At 42.5% G+C, this 19,278-nt stretch overlaps 1 protein-coding gene across 9 annotated transcripts in view; it reads left to right on the top strand.

The window, feature by feature from the left end:
- The window catches only part of SPECC1 (sperm antigen with calponin homology and coiled-coil domains 1), a 279,082-nt gene that overhangs the window by 117,568 nt on the left and 142,236 nt on the right, over positions 1 to 19,278 (top strand). Inside the window, exon 1 of one of the 9 annotated variants that reach the window (XM_072730489.1) lies at positions 5,169 to 5,414. The exons of 6 other annotated variants lie outside the window; for them this stretch is intronic. In XM_072730489.1, coding sequence (XP_072586590.1) covers positions 5,375 to 5,414 — 40 coding nt within the window. In that variant the 5' untranslated portion in view covers positions 5,169 to 5,374. Of the gene's footprint in view, positions 1 to 5,168; positions 5,415 to 19,278 lie in introns of those variants that run through there. 2 more of the 9 variants (XM_072730493.1, XM_072730492.1) reach the window with 2 other exon arrangements.

The following is a 19,278-nucleotide window of genomic DNA, read 5'->3' as shown; positions in this document are numbered from 1 at the left end:
AAAACCTTTTTTTTTCCTTCCTTAAATAAACATTTCAAATATAGATGAAATAGAGAATACAGAATTTGGGGCACCTGGCTGGCTCAGCTGGGAGAACATGCAACTCTCAATCTCAGGGTCATGAGTTAAAGCCCTACATTGGGCACAGAGCCCACAAAAAAAAAAAAGAAGAAAAAAAACAAAAGAAAATATAGAATTTATTAACTTAGTTACACCTTTACATTTGAATCACATATTGTATAAAATATAGAAATTTAGAGTTGCACTGTTGCTTTGTAATTAATTAATTTTAAAAAGATTTTATTTATTTACTTGAGAGAGAGAGAGCAATGAGAGAGCACAACTGTGGGGAAGGGGCAGTTGCAGACACAGGGCTTGATCCCAGAACCCTGGGATCATGAACTGAGCCAAAGACAGAAGCTTAGCTGACTGAGCCACCCAGGTTCCCCAAATGTTGCTTTTTTTTTTTTTTAAACAAGCATCACAGCATCTTTGACATCAGTGTCAACCATCATCACTGGAGTCATTTTTGAAGTTATTTAACACCGGTTCTGGAGCACATCAGCTCCACTTCCACCTGTTGCTTGAGATAAGCAATCTTTGAGTCCACTGGAAATTTTTATCCTAGTCACATCACATTCAGGCATTTTATTTGCCCTGTGTGTGTGATTGTCACAACCTGCCTTCTCACTGAACTGCTTTTATTTTTTAAAAATTTTAAAAAGGTTTTATTTATTTATTCATGAGAAATACAGAGAGAGGCAGAGACACAGGTAGAGGGAAAAGCAGGCTGCATGTGGGGAGCCCGACTTGGGACTTGATCCCGGCCCGGGATCAGGCCCTGGGCTGAAGGTGGCGCTAACCCCTGAGCCACCTGGGCTGCCCCCCACCCTCCTTTTAAAATGATTTTTTATCAGGCAACCTCTATTAACATCTCAAACTCAAAAAACAAAACAAAACAAAAAAAACAAAACAAAAAACATCTCAAACTCATTTTTCAAGGTTGTTTGAGAATGTACCTTGTTTACCTAACATTTAACATTGATTGGATCCTGGCATTTAAAAATACATAGATTTTAGGGCAGCCTGTGTGGCTTAGTTGAGTTGAGTGCTTTTGGCTCAAGTCATGATCCTGGGGTCTGGGATTGAGTCTCGCATCAGGTTCCCCACAGGGAGCCTGCTTCTCCTTCTGCCCATGTCTCTGCCTCTCTCTGTGTCTTTCATGAATAAATAAATAAAAATTTTAAAAAATACATAGATTTTGGAGACATTGGGGAAATTTTAATATGGACTACATACTATATGATATTTTGAAAATACTATTTTTCTTGGATGAGATAATGCCATTGTAGGAGAATGCCTACATTCATGATGGAAGTGTTTAAGGGTGAAGTGTCATGTCTTTCAAATGCAGTGTTCTTTCAAGTGATCTAATGGAGGAAATGGAAGCACAGAGAGATAAAAAGCAAATGGTAGAATGTCTACAATTGGTAATTGTAGGTGATAAATATATAAAGATGTTCATTCTAGTGTTCTCCCCACACTTTTCTATGAATTTGAAATTGTTCACAATGAAAAGTGAGACAACAAGGAAAGACTTCCTTCCCCCTCAATATTATAAAAATATTCATCCACATTTACTTCTAGGACTTCTATATTTTCATATTTTAGAATTAAATTTATATTGAATTGGACTTTATTTTTTGGCATAAGGTGTGAGATATGGGTCTCACTTCATTTGAAGTGCTACTTTATACTAAATTATTTTAAATCTGAGGGTTTTGGGGACACCTGGGTGGCTCACAGGGAAAGAGAATCTTAAGTTGGCTCCAAGATCATCTCTGGGCCCCACATGGGGCTCAATCCCACCACCCCAAGATCATGATGTGAGCTGAAATCAAGAGACCAATGCTCAACTGACAGAGCCACCCGGACACCCCTGCCTGAGCAAGAATTTAAATCTTTTTTTTAAATATGATTCTATTTATTTGAAAAAGAGTGTATGAGCAGTGGGGAGGGGCAGAGGGAGAGAGAGAAGCAGGCTTCCGGCTGAGCAGGGAGACCAATGTGGGGCTTGATTCCCAGGACCCCAGGATCATGATCTGAGCTAAAGGCAGATGCTTAACCTACTGAGCCACCCAGGCACCACTCTGAGCAAGGACTTAAAAAATGAATAGGTACTTGCCAGGAATTCAGAAGAGTATCAAATCAGAAGGAATATAGCAGATATAAAAGCATAGAGGCCTGGGGTGCCTGAGTGGCTCAGTCCATTAAGTGTCTGACTCTTAGTTTAGGCTCAGGTCACAATCTCATGGGTGGTGAGACTGAGCCCCTCTTCAGGCTCCATGCTCAGTGCGGAGTCTGCTTGAAGGTTCTCTCTCTCCCTCTTCCTCTGCCCCTCCCCCTACTCGCATGCTTGCTCTCTCTCTCTCTCTCTCTCTCAAATAAATAAATAAATCTTAAAAACAAAAACAAAGAAAGAGAGACAGAGAGCCATAAGAGTCCAGGAGGTATCTTGGGTTGATGTCTAATTTAGTGGTCATAAAGAGACACAGGTTAATTGCTTAACATTTTATGGGATTAATAAAATGACTCATCAGTTTTCAGAACTCTCTGGATAAGGATGTAAACTGTTCTGTAAACTGAAGTTATGTTACTGTTACAGGGTTCACAATTGCAGCCTTTGTCTATCATCTCATAAATATTTGAAGTCAACCATCTTTTCTGGCTTTGTCCTTCACCTTTAAAAAAGACGTTGGGGAGGCTGAACTTGAATTTATACATTTCTGCTTTAAAATCATCCTATGCAATTCGTTTTCCTTAGTACATTTGTTTCTGTGTACTCAGTGTTGTGCTCAGTTGCATAGGTTACAGAAATAGAACTATGGCTCCTCTCTTTGACAAATTAGTTTTGTTGGAGAAACCAACTCATGGCACTGTTAAAAGGAAATAATGTGACAAGCTGATTGGCTTATGGCACAGGCTATAAACCCATTCATTCATTTCCTGTTCTTAGGAAGTTTGCAATATAGTGGGGAGATAATAAGCCAGTAAACAAATAAATATGTAGTATATTAAATGGTGATATGTATCGTGGAGGCCAACAAGGCAGGGAAGTGTGTACGTTGAATGTCTGGCTTACTATTTAATGTGGTGTGACAAGAGAAGCCCCTGTTAATGGAATGACATTTGACTGGAGACCTGAGAAGTGAAAGAGAATGAAACATATGGTCTGTGTAATGTTGGAATGTGGGGGAAGAGCATTCCAGGCAAACAGAGAAGCAGGGGCAAAGGCCCTTGGGTGGGAGCATGATTGGCTTATTTGAGGAACAGTGTAGCAAAAGCAGTATGAGAGTAGGAAGGTAAATCCACTGATGGAAGGAGATTATATAGGGCTGTAGAGGCTTGTGTAAGGGCGTTAGCTTTTCTTCTCCTGAGACAGAAAGCTATTGGAGCGTTGTAAATGGAGGTGTGATATGATTTGACCTAGGTTTTAGAAACATCACTCTGTTAGGTGAAAATTATAGTTAAAGAGGCAGGGGCAGAAGATGGGATACTGGTTAGGAGGCAGTTGCAGGGACAGCCTGGGTGGCTCAGCGGTTTAGCGCCGCCTTCAGCCCAGGCGTGATCCTAGAGACCCGGGATTGAGTCCCACATCAGGCTCCCTGCATGGAGCCTGCTTCTCCCTCTGTCTTTGTCTCTGCCTCTCTCTCTCTCTCTCTCTCTCTCTTTCTCTCTCTGTCTCTCATGAATAAATAAAATCTTTAAAAAAAAAAAAAAAAAGGAGGCAGTTGCAGTCATCCTGGTAGGATGGTCCATGGCTTGGACCAGGTGGTAGCATTGGAAGTGGTGAGAAGTGCTTAGACATGGTGGCATTTATGATAAGTATTTTGACATGTTCCATTTATGGAGATAAAGAAGATTATATTATTCATCTATGGAAGAAAATCAAGAATTTTTTTATGGTTCAATTGGAGATGCTGGGGATCCCTGGGTGGCTCAGCAGTTAAGCATCTGCCTTTGGCCCAGGGCGTGATCCTGGAGTCCCGGGGTCAAGTCCCATGTCGGGCTCCCTGCATGGAGCCTGCTTCTCCCTCTGCCTGTGTCTCTGCCTCTCTCTCTCTATGTGTCTCATGAATAAATAAATAAGATCTTTAAAAAAAAATTGGAGATGCTTATTAAGACACCTAAGTGGGGGTGTCCAGAAGGTAATTAGTTAAATGAGTCTGGAATACAGAAGAGGGTACCAGGCTGAAGATATATAGGTGGTTTTTTAAGTTGGTGGGGATGGCCAAGTGAGAGAGATGACCAAAGTGGATGGAGATGACTGGGTATCAAGCCACACTAGGTGCTAGAGATCAAGGGGATGAGGAGAAACCAACAAAGGGGATTGAGAAGAGGAGACCAGAGAGGTGAGGTCCTGGTGTCTGAACTCCTCCTCCGTGTTTTGAGGAGTTGAGTGATTGGTGGTGACCTAAGATGTTGATAGATGAGAACTGAGAATGGGCCATAGCGTTAAGTAATGCAGAGAGAGAACTAGCCACTCCACTCATGATTTTATCAGTCCTAAATATTTTTCACTGCGAGACTTACTTATTTCTAAGTGTTTTCAGTGTCAGATTAACTATGAGGGTCGTTCAGGGTAATTTCCGGGAGTTAGTCATTTCTGATAGCAGCAAAAACCGTTACCTCTAAGGACTGGTATGCATTTGTCTTATTTGCGGTAGTATTCATCTTGGATAACTGGGCACGTCTTTGTTAAAGTGTTACTCCTCTTCACGTCCTACTCAAGAGTTGCTCGTGCGAGCTCTAATTTCTCACGCGCAGCATCTTGCCTTTGTCGTGGCACTTGGCTTCAGCCTCCCCGCAGTGGGGTTTTTCCAGCCTCGCTCAGCCAGCAGCAGTTCTCAGCGCCGGCCCCTAGAGGCCCGAAGTCGGTCAGCCGGTGCGGCCCTCCCACGCGTGGGAGGGACCCTTCGGGTGCTCTCGAGCGATAAGAAGAGATGGGCGGGTACTATGCAGATGAGATGGGCGGGGCCCCACCAGACCGGCCGCCTCGAGCCCCAGGTGGGCGGCCCTGCGGCGAGCGGTATGCAGATGAGGTGGGTGGGGCCTCGCCGGGCCGGCCGCCTGGAACCCAGGTGGGCGGGGCTGCGGCGGGCGGAATGCAGATGAGGTGGGCGGAGCCCGCCCGCGCGGGCGAGGAGCGGCTCCGCCGGCGGCCGCCGGGAACTGGAAGGCGCCCGGCCCTTTCTTTGACTGGAGCGGACCCGCCGGACGCAGCTGCCTCGCCAGCCGGAGCCGGCGCGAGCCGCAGCCCGGCGGACACCCTGTCCGAGGCCGGCCCGCCGGCCGCTGCCCGACTCGGCCGAGCATGGGCAACCACTCGGGGCGGCCCGAGGATCCCGAACCAGGTCTGTGCTGTCGGCGGGGTCGCGCCGCGCCCCCTCCCCGGCCCGGCGCCCTTCCCCCACCCCGCCTCTTGGGCCGGCGGCCGCCGCGCTGCCCGCGGGCGCCCGGGGGGCGAGTGGAAAGGTGAAGTTCCCGGGATGTGATTCTTGCCTTTGGAATGCGCCAATGGGGTTGTGAAATTACCTGCGTCTGTTCCGCGACAAGGAAATGCCACTCACTCTAAACACGTACCTGGAAGCCCCGGGTCCGCCCGGACGCAGCGAGTGGGGCGGGCGGGAGCGGGTCCCCGCGGCCCGGAGCACGCAGGCCAGGCCGGTGCACAGCGGCGCCGCGGGGCGGGGGCTCCGTGCGGGTTTCCCGGCGGGATCCGACCTGCCCCTGCTGTCCGCCGCCCAGACGGGGTCTCCAGCGCCGCGTGTGGGGGCAGTTCTTGCAGACTTTCTGGGCATTTGCAACGAAGAGTGTGACTTGGCAGTCGATTTCTGGTTCATTGTCCATTTTGCGGCGCATCATTTGCATATCACACACTTTCTGGCGTCCCGTGGAAGGTGGCAACCCGTCAGCAGATCTGTTACTCATACTCAGACCAAGGGCTTGATTGTGACTATTTCTTACCCAGAATAACCCGTGCTTATTCTGGGATACCGAAAACTTATGCCGGCTTATCAGATTTTTATTTCCTCAGAAATTAAGCGAGCCTAGTGGAGAGTCAGTCAGCTGGGCTCTAGTTTTCATCTTTTGGTTCATCATCCTGGCCTCCGGCACAGATTTAGATGCTCGTAACCACGGGGTTGTGTTTAAAAACAAACCCAGAACATTTCAGTTCTGTCACATGAAGGAAGTGGAATTTAATTTAGCCTCAAAAACTGCATCTTGGCTGATTGGGTAGAGATGGTCGACTTAATGCTGGCATCCTGGAGTGGCAGGTGGCGAGTATGTGTTCCTGTGACAGTCAGAACTCTTTAAGAAATTTCTCAAGGGCGTAATTTTTTAATTGGGGTTTGAATGAGGACGTTGAGGTTTTGAGAGGTGAAGTGACTTATACAAGTGACATCCCCGGAATTGGGAGCAGCGCTGTAAGTAAACCCCTGGTCTTCACTCCTCTCCCAGTGCCTCTGCTTCAGATCTTGGCAGGGAGGCCAAGCCGACTTAGGCTGTATCCTTGGGGCTGGGCTGAGGTGGGGTGCCTTGGTCTGATACAACAACCAGGATGGAAAACTGCCACAGGCGAACACTCTGCAGAAAAAGCATAGATTACGTAGGGGTAACTCTAAATTACGCAGCAGGTATCCAAACTTCTTTGGGCAGAACAACCAGTATTTACCAAATAGTGCCTTTGTTGTAAACAGCCCTATGAGAAACTATTAGGCAAAGCACATGTAACACTATTTTGTTGAAAGATTTTATTTATTTATTTGAGAGAGAGCGCGAGAGAGCGTGCTCACAGGGAGGCGGAGGGGCAGAGGGAAAGGGAGAAACAGACCCACCACTGAGCGGGGAGCTGCGACAGCAGCCTCCATCCCAGGACCCTGGGATCGTGACCTGAGCTGAAGGCAGACGCCTAACTGACTAACCCTAGCGCCCCCTAACGTTACTTTTTAAAGCATTCTAACGGACAGGAGATGAAAAGGACTTTTATGCCAGTGACTTTATTGTATTTTTCAAGAATGAATACAATTTTGGAATGGGAACTGGATCTGATTTGCTATAAGTAAAGATATCCAATTAGAAAATCTTAGGGACTAGTGTGGCCTTAAAGGGTGAGTATAGGGATCCCTGGGTGGCACAGCGGTTTGGTGCCTGCCTTTGGCCCGGGGTGCGATCCTGGAGACCTGGGATCAAATCCCACATGGGGCTCCCGGTGCATGGAGCCTGCTTCTCCCTCTGTCTCTGTCTCTGTCTCTGTCTCTCTCTCTCTCTCTCTGTGTGACTATCATAAATAAATAAAATTTTTTTAAAAAGGGTGAGTATAATTTTAACTGGTCTCTTACTGCTGTGATGAAGTGCTGTAGAATACATTAAAAAAAAAAAAACCAAACCTCTGGAAATTAGAATTTTATTAAAGATTAATGTATGTTCAATCTGCTTTACCATGAGGTCTAGGATAGGGGGGCCTCCCACTGGCAGTTGTGGTGCATTGGACTAGAATCGGAACAAGTGCTTCAGTCAGGGCAAGGGGCTCAGAGATGAGTGGTAGAGGTAAGGCGGAAGCAGGAGGATTGGACAAGGGAAGAGCTGCACCCAGGAGTGATTTCTACGCAGTTCTTGTATTGTGTCACTTTTGTCCTTTAAGATGCAGATCTTTAAACAGAATTGGGGGAGCACCTGGCTGGCTCAGTCGTGGAATATGTGGCTGTTGATCTTGAGGTTGTGAGTTTGAGCCCCACGTTGGGTTTAGAGATTACTTTAAAAAGATTATTATTAAACAGAATTAGGGATGAACGAAATTTATTAGAGGCTTCACAAACACAAAAGGCGTGGGAAACCAGAATGGGCCTGAGGAGAGTTTTAGACCATGATGCAGATCCAGCGTGTATGAGAGGAAGGAGGGAGGCAACAGGTTTGGTCAGGGGGAACCCCAGATAGCTGTGCAGATCTGGAGAAGTCTTGGCCAACTAATTGGGGGAGCTCCAGAACAGACTGCCCATTAGAGTCCCCCCTATTGGGCAGGAATGGCCAGTCCCTGGTGCTCTTGCTGTGGTTACTCACTGCTGGAGGCGGCCAGGGAAGAATAGACCTTCAGCTCAAAAGCCACATTGAGTCCTGGCATCCTGGTGGCACTAAGAGCTGGAGGTGTCAGTCACCTGCGGTCCTTACAGCTGAATACCAAGTTCTTTCTGGAATAGAGATCCAGGTGGCACATCTCATGGCTGTCTTCCACAGGACCTCAGTTGTTTGGGCAGGGAGGGTCTATTTCAAGGGCAAATGAGGTGCCGTCTCCAGTTTAGACCTCCCCTCTCCAGGCTTAAAGGGGCTAGAATTACCCTCATCTCTTCCAGGTGGAAGCACCTTGTCCTCTCTGGAGCACAGCCAAAGCAGAAGATAGGCTCTCATCTGCTGCTTCTTTTCTAGCCCTGGATTTGGCCGTGGTGGCAGCAAGTTTCCTCCTTTGTGGTGGCTGTGATCCTCTGAGTTGGGTCATTGTGACTTATTGTGGTATTGCACGATGGGCTAGAGAAATGGATCAAGTAAAAGACATGAAAATTTGCATGATTGAGGGCAGCTAGAATGAGAACTTCCCAGAAATTCCCTAACAGTCTTTCAGTTTCTAACCAGGTTGTCAGTACCTGCATTGTAGAGAGTGTTGCTAGGTATAGTTGTACAGGTTGTGCACTGTTCAGAGGCATCTGGGTATAAAGGGTTGAGGGGACCTAGGTATGGTGGTATCAGTGCCATTTTTACAGTTTTACCTTTTTTTTTTTTTTAAGATTTTATTTATTCATGAGAGACACAGAGAGAGAGAGAGAGAGAGAGGCAGAGACACAGGCAGAGGGAGAAGCAGGCTCCATGCAGGGAGCCCGATGTAGGACTCGATCCCGGACTTCAGGATCACACCGTGGGCTGAAGGCAGGCGCTAAACCGCTGAGCCACCCAGGGATCTCTTAGTTTTGCCCTTTTATATTCACACAAAGATGCCCAGTATGCTAAAGGAAGCCTTAGTCAAAGGTGAGTTTAGTAGGCTTTACCCACTTTCCCTACTAGCTGTTATTTGCTTACTGTTTAAATTTGCATGTATGTTTATTTTCTATTGTTATTTTATTTATTTATTTATTTATTTATTTATTTATTTATTTATTTATAATTTCTATACCCACTCTGGAGCTTGAACTCGCTACCCTGAGCTCAAGAACCACATGCTCTTCCAATTGAGCCAGCCAGGTGCCCCTGCATGTATGTGTTTGAACAATGGATATAAATGATATGAACCAAAAGTAAAGGCCTCTACTCATACTCACTCAGGTCCCATTTTATATTAGTTATAATTAACGCTAAGTAGTTAAAGACAATCCCAAAATAGCCACTTAAGACAATAAAAGTTGATTTCTCTCCCACATCACAGTCTAGGGTGAATGGGGGCAGTCTGGGCATTATACAGTTGTTAGAGATGAAGCTGGTCAATGTTCATCTCCCGCGCCTGGCTGCCAAATTGTGGTGGATCTGCGAGCAGTCAGCAGAAGAAAGAGCACACGGAGAAGGATACTGCAGGAGATTTTTTTTTTTTTTTTTTTTGCTGTCTACAAGAGACTCATTTTATTTTTTTTATTTTTTTAAATTAATTTTTATTGGTGTTCAATTTACCAACATACAGAAAAACACCCAGTGCTCATCCCGTCAAGTGTCCACCTCAGTGCCCGTCACCCATTCCCCTCCAACACCCGCCATCCTCCCCTTCCACCACCCCTAGTTCGTTTCCCCGAGTTAGGAGTCTTTATGTTCTGTCTCCCTTCCCGCAGGAGATTTTTATGGGCCAGGCCTGGAAGTGGTGTGCACCATTTCCACCCAGATTCCACTGGCCTGTCACGTAGCCTCACCTGGATGCTCAGGGACCAGAAAATGTCTGTGTGGAGTGCCAGGCAGAGGACAGCACAGATAGTGGTGCATACTGGCAGTCTCTTTCCAGAGAAGATGTCCACTCTCCACCACATTTGTGTCAATATTAAGAAACAGGACAGCCCGGGTGGCTCAACGGTTTAGTGCCACCTTCAGTCCAGGGCGTGATCCTGTGAGTCCACATTTCTTGACTAACCAACTTTAAACAGTGTTCCTAGCTAATTGAATTTGGATATGACATCCTTAAATTTCTTCTGTCTTTTCCACATTATCCTCTGTACCCTATCCTGGTCTGCCTCTCAACCTTTCACGTGGCTAGAATGTTCTGTTCCATAATTAATATTATTAAGTCTTGGGACACCTGGGTGGCTCAGTGGTTGAGTGTCTGCCTTGGGCTCAGGGCATGATTCTGGAGTCCTGGGATCGAGTCTCACATTGAGGGATGCTTCTCCTCCTTCTGCCTATGTCTCTGCCTCTCTTTGTGTGTCTCTCATGAATAAATAAATAAAATCTTTAAAAAATATATTAAGTTTTGTGTCCATTGTCCACAGATTGATTCTAAAAGTTGAAAACTAATCAGTATATAACATATTAGGATCCTATATGCATTTTTTACTGGAGAGCCAGGTAGTACATTTAGGTTTATAGAGTAGGAAATGTCATCTTACATTGCTTAACTTATGATCTGTGGCAGACGATATTACTTTAAAAGAAAAATAGGGGACACCTGGGTGGCTCAGTGGTTGAGCATCGGCCTTCAGCTCAGGGTGTGATCCCAGAGTTTGGGGATCCAGTCCCACATTGCGTTCCCTGCAGGGAGCCTGCCTCTCTCTCTCCCTCTGCCTATATCTCTGCCCCTCTGTTGTCTCTCATGAATAAATAAATAACATCTTTTTAAAAAAGAAAGAAAGGAAAGAAAAATAGAAGGAGTAAGTAGATTGGAGAGGAGTTAGTATAAGTATTATAATTATTTACTTTTAAAAAGTTCTTAACATGCTTTTATTCTGTTACGGAGTTTCTTGATTTTAATTCCATTATGATAGAGAGTTTATTTTCTTCTTGAAGATAAAAAGCATGAGCTTAAAAATTTGGATTCTGGACTGTGCAAAGTTTTGTCACTTCCAGCTCTGAGACTTTGGGTGAGTGATTTCAACTTTTTGAACCTCATTTATTTTATCTAGAAAAGGGATTAGAATGTAACCTCCCTCATGAGGTTATTGTTAAAACAGGTTAGAACAGCCTCACATACAGAAATTGTCCAATAAGCATATTTTAGTCTGGACTTTGTTACCTTCTGGTCCTGTGTCTCTTTTGTGTTAGCCTGTTACTTCTCAGATCCCCCTTCTCTGTTTTTGCATTCCTTTTGCTTTGGTTCCTGTGATCCCCTGTGTTGCTACACTGTTATATTATTCTATCAATCTCTGTATTCACCTTTTTCTTCCAGTTTTCTTATTGACTTTTAAAATTCCATCAACTGGGCAGCCCTGGTGGTGCAGCGGTTTGGCGCTGCCTGCAGTCTGGGGTGTGATCCTGGCGTCCCGGGATCGAGTCCCACATCGGGCTTCCTGCATGGAGCCTGCTTCACCCTCTGCCTGTGTCTCTGCCTCTCTCTTCCTCTCTCTGAATGAATAAATAAATAAATTAAAAAAATAAAATAAAATAAAATTCCATCAACTATATTTTCTATTTCCAAAATATTTTTTGTCATCTGTTTGATCTTATTCATAGCAGTTTGAGGTTTGGGGGAGAGGAGTGGAGCTGGTTGGAAGGCTTGAGCAAGTGATTTAATGGCTTCTGTTGGCATTAGTTTTAGATTTCAAGGATTCATCAGAATTTTTATAATATTCACTAAGAAGAGAATATAGTATGTAGTTTTCTCAGATGTATTTTGTACCATAGAAGCATTTCAGAGTGGAACTAATGTTCTGAGAGACATACTTTGGAAAATGTGCTCTTTAGGATTAAAATCGATGTATAAATACGTCAAAGATCAGTGATAACACACAGAAAAAAACATATCAAATATATCTGTTACTGCAATAAATGTGAATGGGTTAAAATCTGCATAAAAAAAGAGCTCCCTCCTGTAGATTAAGACAGAAAACAAAATATACATGGTGCAGAAAAGCATATTCCAGCAATACTGTGATTTTTAAAATTAAGCCAGTTAGACTTGTGAATAATTAAGCTTTCGAGGTCATTATCTTGTTATTCTATGTATAAGTCCAGAAAAATTTAATAGTCACTATTTAAGAGGATCTTTGATTAATACTCGGTTCTATTTACAAACTTGATAATAAATTTAAAATATCTTGTATTTATTAGTTTAATATATTTAGGTTCCTATTAGGTCTGACTGACAAACCAGTCCAGTTTTTTAAACTCTTATAAATTTAGTAATTACATTTATAAATAGTGATTCTTAAATCCTCTTGTATATTTCAGAGCATACTTTCTCTCTGTGTATTTGTGTATATGTAGATGCACACTTTCAAATTAAAATCACAAATTAATTTTACCTTTTAGATTGGAATCATGAGGCTGATCTCAACTCTTAATAGGTCCAATTCTCCTGAATGTTAGACATGAAATCCCAAAATGTAGGTATTTGTACATAATATTGCTTACACACATACATAATTACTACTTGTTTAATTCTTTTAAATACTTCTCAATTCTAAATCATTCTAGGATTAAAAGATAGTTTACATAAGCATTTTGTCATAAATAATACAAGAATTTAATCCCATGTGATTCTGGGGGTTGCCTTCTCAGATTGCTGAGGTCTTTAAGCAGCAGAGACCTCAGGCAGGGACAAGGACAGGATTCTTACCTGGACACCAGATATCTGCTAGAGCCTGTTTTGCTGTGGTTGGAGCACATTTGCTTTGAGCACATATTTGCTTTTGAGTCTATGCATGATAAATTTTCTCAACCTTTATGTGGGGTATCTATTATTTGCCTTCATCCTTATTGATAGGTTGTCTTGGTGTAGTATTCTAGATTCAAGGTCTTTGTAATATCTCTGCAACAATGACTTCAAAATTTGAGGGAGGTGGTCATAATGCCCATGTACCTTAGATTTAAGCTATGTTTTCCTTAATTCTTTCAGCTCCTAGTTGGGAGCCTGAGATCTCCATTCCAATGACCACATCACTTGATTAGAGTTTGTACTTCTGTGGCACTTAACAGATATAAATATTTCCCAACTACAAAGACTTTTTACTTGATAGAACACTACCCACTTTTCTAACACTTTCTGTGCCCTTTTTTTTTTTTTTTTTTAAGATTTATTTATTAAGTCATTCAGAGAGAGAGAGAGAGACAGGCAGAGACAGGCAGAGGGAGAAGCGGGCTCCACACAGGGAGCTCGACACGGGACTCGATCCGGGGTCCCCAGGATCACGCCCTGGGCATTTAATTGTGGATCTCTCTCATGGCTCTGTCCGACTTACAGAGTCATTCTACTGAAACAATACTATCAGTTAAAGGCCCTCCTTCCCTCCCTCCATACACACCCCACAAAGTACCTTAAATCAGATGGGACCATCTACGTTGATAAAAGTGCAATTCAAGAAGAAAAAGTAGCAGTTCCAAAATTCATCACACAACTAGCAAACCTTGGAAGTTACTATATAGCAAAACCTATTAGAAATGCATTAAAAAACTCACAAGTTAAAAATGAGAGCATTCAATAATACACCTTACACGGTTTTTCTAGTGTTCATGGTATGATTAAAACATTGATCTGTTCTATACCAGAAAGAAAACCTCATTACAGGCCCTTAAGGAAAATTTTACTGGCCACTCTGTGATCATAATGCAATAAAACTGTAGATAATAAATGTTGAAATTTTAAAAACTTAATCCATTTGGAAAAGTTCCACCTAAATAAGAACTGAGAACTATAATTTATTGAAAAATAATTATGAAGTGCTCCATAAAATTACAAATAAACAAATTCATTCCTCTAAAAATTTTTTTAATGTCTGAAAAGAAACAATGAAAATAAATCAATTACTATACTCAGAAATTAGAAAGTAAATAAAAATCTGGGAAAACAGGAGGGTGTTTTTTGAAAGGACAGAAATTAATGAAGCAGATTATAACTACATATGTTTCACCCTTCTCTTACCCTCAGCACCTTGTATGTTGCCTGATACAGGCTTGGCATGTAGTATTTGTTGAATGAATGAACAAAAAATGTGCTAGAATTGAAAAATCTGAGAGTGTATTCTTTGTTGAAACAATGAATTAAATAGAACTGTTGTTAGACTAATAAAGAAACAGAGCAGAAATACCCAAAATTTGCAGTGTAGGGGATCCCCGGGTGGCTCAGCAGTTTAGTGCCTGCCTTCGGGCCAGGGTGTGATCCTGGAGTCCGGGCATTGGGTCTCACGTCGAGCTCCCTGCATGGAGCCTGCTTCTCCCTCTGCCTGTGTCTGTCTCTTCCTCTCTCTGTGTCTCTCATGAATGAATAAATAAAATCTTTAAAAAAAAAATTTGCAGTGTAAGAATGTATATAATCAAGGAAGTGGAGATTTTTAAATTTAATTTAATTTACTTATTCATGAGAGACACAGAGAGGCAGAAACATAGGCAGAGGGAGAAGCAGGCTCCCTGTGGGGAGCCCGATGCGGGACTCCATCCCAGGACCCCAGGATCACACCCTGAGCCCAAGGCAGATGCTCAACCACTGAGCCACCCAGGTGTCCCCAAAGATATGGAGATTTAAAAAAATAGAATAAAGTTAACATTTTGATGAAATTGAAAATGAAACTACTGAAATCAGTTCATGAAGAAATGAAATAGACAGAAAAGCAATCCTGGAAGACATCACAAAGTAACTTCCAAGCTCCAAAAATAATCCTGAGCCTAGATGGTTTAATAGGTAAACTTTTTCAAATATAAGAAATATAATTTCCATGCTATTTTTAAGTTATCTAGTGCATTGTTTCCCCAAAGATTATTATGGAGGGTACAGGTCATGGTTTAAGGTATATACACATGATTATTTCTTATTTTAATAACTTAAAATGTGTTAGAAAACTATAGTATATTAAATCTATGTTGCTTAGGATGAGATTAGGCTAAAAAATGAGCCAGTATTAAGCTTTTGCAGAAAATATTAAATCTATTATAATAGGACAAGTAAATGCAAATATAGCAGAATTGTGAATGTGATACTCAAATAATAGAAACATGGAAAATGTTCTGAAGTACATAGAAGATGGAAAGCATTCCAATTTATTTTCACAAAAGCAGTGCTAATACTATTAATGCTATTCCTGATACCAAAGCCTTTCAGAGATAGAGCTAACAAAGAAAGCCAGAGTACATTCTTTCAAATGTTGATGTACAAGGCATAACTGAACTATAAGCCAAATTTAATCCAACCATATATTTTAAAAATATTATACTACTATAAAAAACTGATTCAGTCCAAGAATGCAATAAATTTACACCAACAGGGCAGCCCGGTGGCTCAGCGGTTTAGCGCCACCTTCAGTCCAGGGTGTGATCCTGGAGACCCCGGATCAAGTCCCATGTCTGGCTCTCCTGCATGGAGCTGGCTTCTCCCTCTGCCTGTGTCTCTGCCTCTCTATCTCTGTGTCTCTCATGAATAAATAAATAAAAAATCTTTAAAAAAAATTTACACCAACAGTAAATTGAGAGAGAAGATAATTTTCATCTTACTTTATGTCAGTAATGCATTTAATACAATTTAACATCCACCTCAGAAACATTTAATAGGAATGAATGGATCCTTTCTTAAGATAATAAATAAAATGGTCTGAAAGCTGCACATATCGTGCTTAACAGGAAACTGAAAACATTCCTGTAAAGGTCAGGAAAATAACCATGGTGCCCGTACAGGGCATTGTTTCTAGATAGACTAGCCAAAGCAGTACAATTTAAAAAAAATAGTATTTATTGAAAATGAGGCAAAATTAGCATTATTTCTGGAACAATAATTTTCTTGCAAGAACAGGCAGGGAGGTCAACTGAAAAACTACTAGACTTAATGAGAGAATTCAGTAAGCAGCTTGGAAATGCACATGTGTGTTATATCAAATATATATGAATATGCATGTACATGCTGTGTGTGTATATGTGTGTGTGTGTGTGTGTGTGTATAACAGTAGCTTTCTTTATGCAGTAATAACCCGAAACAGTGGTTTATTAGAAGGTCACTTTCACAGTATGAGCAAAGTGTATAAAATCTGGGGGAGAAGTAAGGAATGTAGAAGGCTTCCATGGTAAACTGTAAACTCTTAGATCCCAGTGATCATGACAGAAGTCCTCTGTTAAATAGGGTATTATCCTTCATATATTATGGGTTATAAAATCAGAAATCATTGCTGAATTTTGCAAACCGCCTTTTTGGTATTCATCTTGATGTTATGATTTTTCTTGTTAGACATAATGATGTCATAGATTTGAAAATTTTCGCCTTATATGACATTTTAAATCTGGTTTTTCTTAATACCCCTTTTGGATTTTTTTTTAAACATGGAAGATGAATTGGCCTATGTTTTTATTGGTTCCTATTGTCTTATATGTGAAAAAAGGGTATGTGTGCAAGGTTAGCTCTAAAGTTTCTAATAACTTCAAAATGCTATGATTTGGGGCTTCTGGGCAGCTCAGTTGGTTAAGTGTCTGCCTTTGGCTCAGGTCATGATCCCAGAATTCTGGACATTGGGCTCCCTGCTGAGCAGGGACACTGCTTCTCCCTCTCCCACTGCCTCTCCCCCAGCTTGTGTGCTTTGCTCACTCGCTCTCTCAAATTAATAAAGAAATCTTTTTAAAAATGCTATGATTTTATGATTTTATTGATTTTTATTTTTTTTAAGATTTTTTTTTTTTAAGATTTTATTTATTCATGAGAGACACACAGAGAGAGAGAGAGGCAGAAACACAGGCAGAGGGAGAAGCAGGCTCCATGCAAGGAGCCTGACATGGGACTCGATCCCATGACTCAAGGATCATGCCCTGAGCCGAAGGCAGGCACTAAACCACCCAGCCACCCAGGGATCCCCCGATCTTATGATTTTAGACTTTTTTTTTAAAGTAAGCTCAACACCCGACATGGAGCTTGTGAACTCAGGACCCTGAGATAAAGAGTCCCATGTTCCACTGACTGAGCCAGCCAGGCATCCCTATGATTTTAGACTTTTAAACTTTCTAAGGCAGAGGGGTATTTGTGAGTGGAGGAGACTGGGTTTTTTTCTTTGTTGACTAAGTCGCCCAAATGTGCCTTAGGTAGATTTCTAGCCTGTTAAATTGTTTTACTTTCTTAAAATTTTTGAGAGAGAGAGAAAGAGCATGTGTGTGCATGCAAGCCAGGGGAGGGGCAGAGAGAGAGAATCCTCAAGAGGATTCCCCATTGATTGTGGATCCTGGCAGGGGGCTCAGGCTGTTGACCCATCAGATCAAGACCTGAGCCAAAATCAAGACCCTTGCACTTAATCTACTGGGCCATCCAGGCACCTTTAGTTTCTTGAAATTTTTACATGGCTCCAATCAGATGAGATCAGCCTATGCAATAGGATCATAGAAGCAGCATGAAAACACTGAACATTTTGAAGGTTTCAGGGTATCCTTAGGAAGGTCTTGCCATCCCATGACAAAGCACGCCCCTGTGCTTGGGGACCATCCTCCAGGCAGACCTGTCCTGTTGGCACAGTGTCACCCTTGCTGCTGTGCTTCATGAGAAGCCGTCTCCCTAGTTTGCCCGCCCACTTCCCATGCTGCCTCTAGGCCCTCTGGTGTCCCCCTTCGTGTGGACATCTCGTGACAGTTCTTCTTCAACTGAGTGAGAACTACCTGAGACACTTCCTTGTCTACTCTCTCCAAGGCCGCCAGCACTACCCAGAGCCCTAGCAAAAAGCATGGTTTTAATGAACTGATGGCAGCCATCCCTTGTATTTCCTGGAAATTTTTTCATTCTCAGGAGAAAGTAGTGTTTATGTTTTAAAATTGATGTGGTTGGCCAAATATTTAAAACTGAGATTAAAAAAATATCACTTAATGCTATGAACTTCAGAAAAGCTTGTTTCACAGAAAGAGATTTTCCACATTCCACACCACTACAAAGATAACCCAGATATCCTTGGGCCAGCCCCCATCCCCAATGCCCAACAGGTCACCGGCTCCATTTACCTCTGCGTTTTTACAATTCCCAACTATTCACAAATACTCTCTCACCATAATCCTTCTGCCTCATTCCTTGTTTTTAACCCCTGCTCTGGAAAAATTAGTCTCCCCGCCCCCCCTTCACTTCTTTATCCTTCTCTCATTTCCAGCTACATGTCCCAAATAGAACTAATTATGGGGGAGTGTTAAGATTATGATAAAACCTGGCAAGGTAAGGTCATACATTTTGACCTGGAACTATATACTATGAAGAACCAGTGCCAACGACCTCCCGATCCCTTGAAAATCCCCTCGGTTTTATCTGCCAAGGAATTCATTTTCTTCCCCTAATTGATCCTGCTTTTCTCTCTACCAGCAGCCCAATTAAAAAAAAAAAAATCTTGGAAGGTTAAATTATCAGCAGTCTAACCTTCTGATTTATTAACAGATAAACAAAGAGTCTATTCATAGTGTTCACAGAACTATAATGAAAATGATCTGTTTATAGGTACATTTTGGTCTCTCTGCCCTTTCTTCAACATTGTAGCCTGCCAGCGTTACCTGTAGTTATATGCTGGACTAAAGATGTGGTAAACCAATTTCTTTTTGCTGGTTAACAAAGTGCGCATGTAGGGATCAGGTTTTGTGTGTGTGTGTGTGTGTGTGTGTGTGTGTGTCCATGTGCCCCTCACAGCTTCCTTGGCATCCTAACCTGTGGTGGTGTTCTGCTTTTGTGCTCTATGCCTTGGTAAGGAATTTCAATCAGTAATTATAGCTGATTAAGAAAGGAGAATAAAAATCAAGAGACAACAGTAATTGGAGCAATGATGACATTTTAGTGGAAACTGTACATTAAAATGTCCTCTTCCATATAATAAATTCTGGAATCCAGAGCCTGTGCTAACCATTTTAGATACAAGATGGCCCTAAAGTATTACAGACCTCTCCTTTTTGTCTACTATATTCCTGTTACTCAGGTCATCACGATCAATGGCAATTCTGTTACCAGCCTTGACTCTGGGGGTGCCCTGGGGGCTTCATGATGGCTGTGGCCTGTCTGCACCAAGGTCATATTCTTGTCAGCATTCTGCGCTTCCCTCACTCATCACCTACTGCCTCTCGTCTGTTCCTGTGCACCTGGAAACCAGTAACTAAAGTAGCCAGAACTGTGTCTAGATC

This window comes from Vulpes vulpes, chromosome 12 (assembly GCF_048418805.1).
Source record: "Vulpes vulpes isolate BD-2025 chromosome 12, VulVul3, whole genome shotgun sequence".
NCBI classification, from domain to species: domain Eukaryota; kingdom Metazoa; phylum Chordata; class Mammalia; order Carnivora; family Canidae; genus Vulpes; species Vulpes vulpes.
The sequence above is the reverse complement of the archived record's forward strand: the minus strand, read 5'-3'. Positions and strand labels throughout refer to the sequence as shown.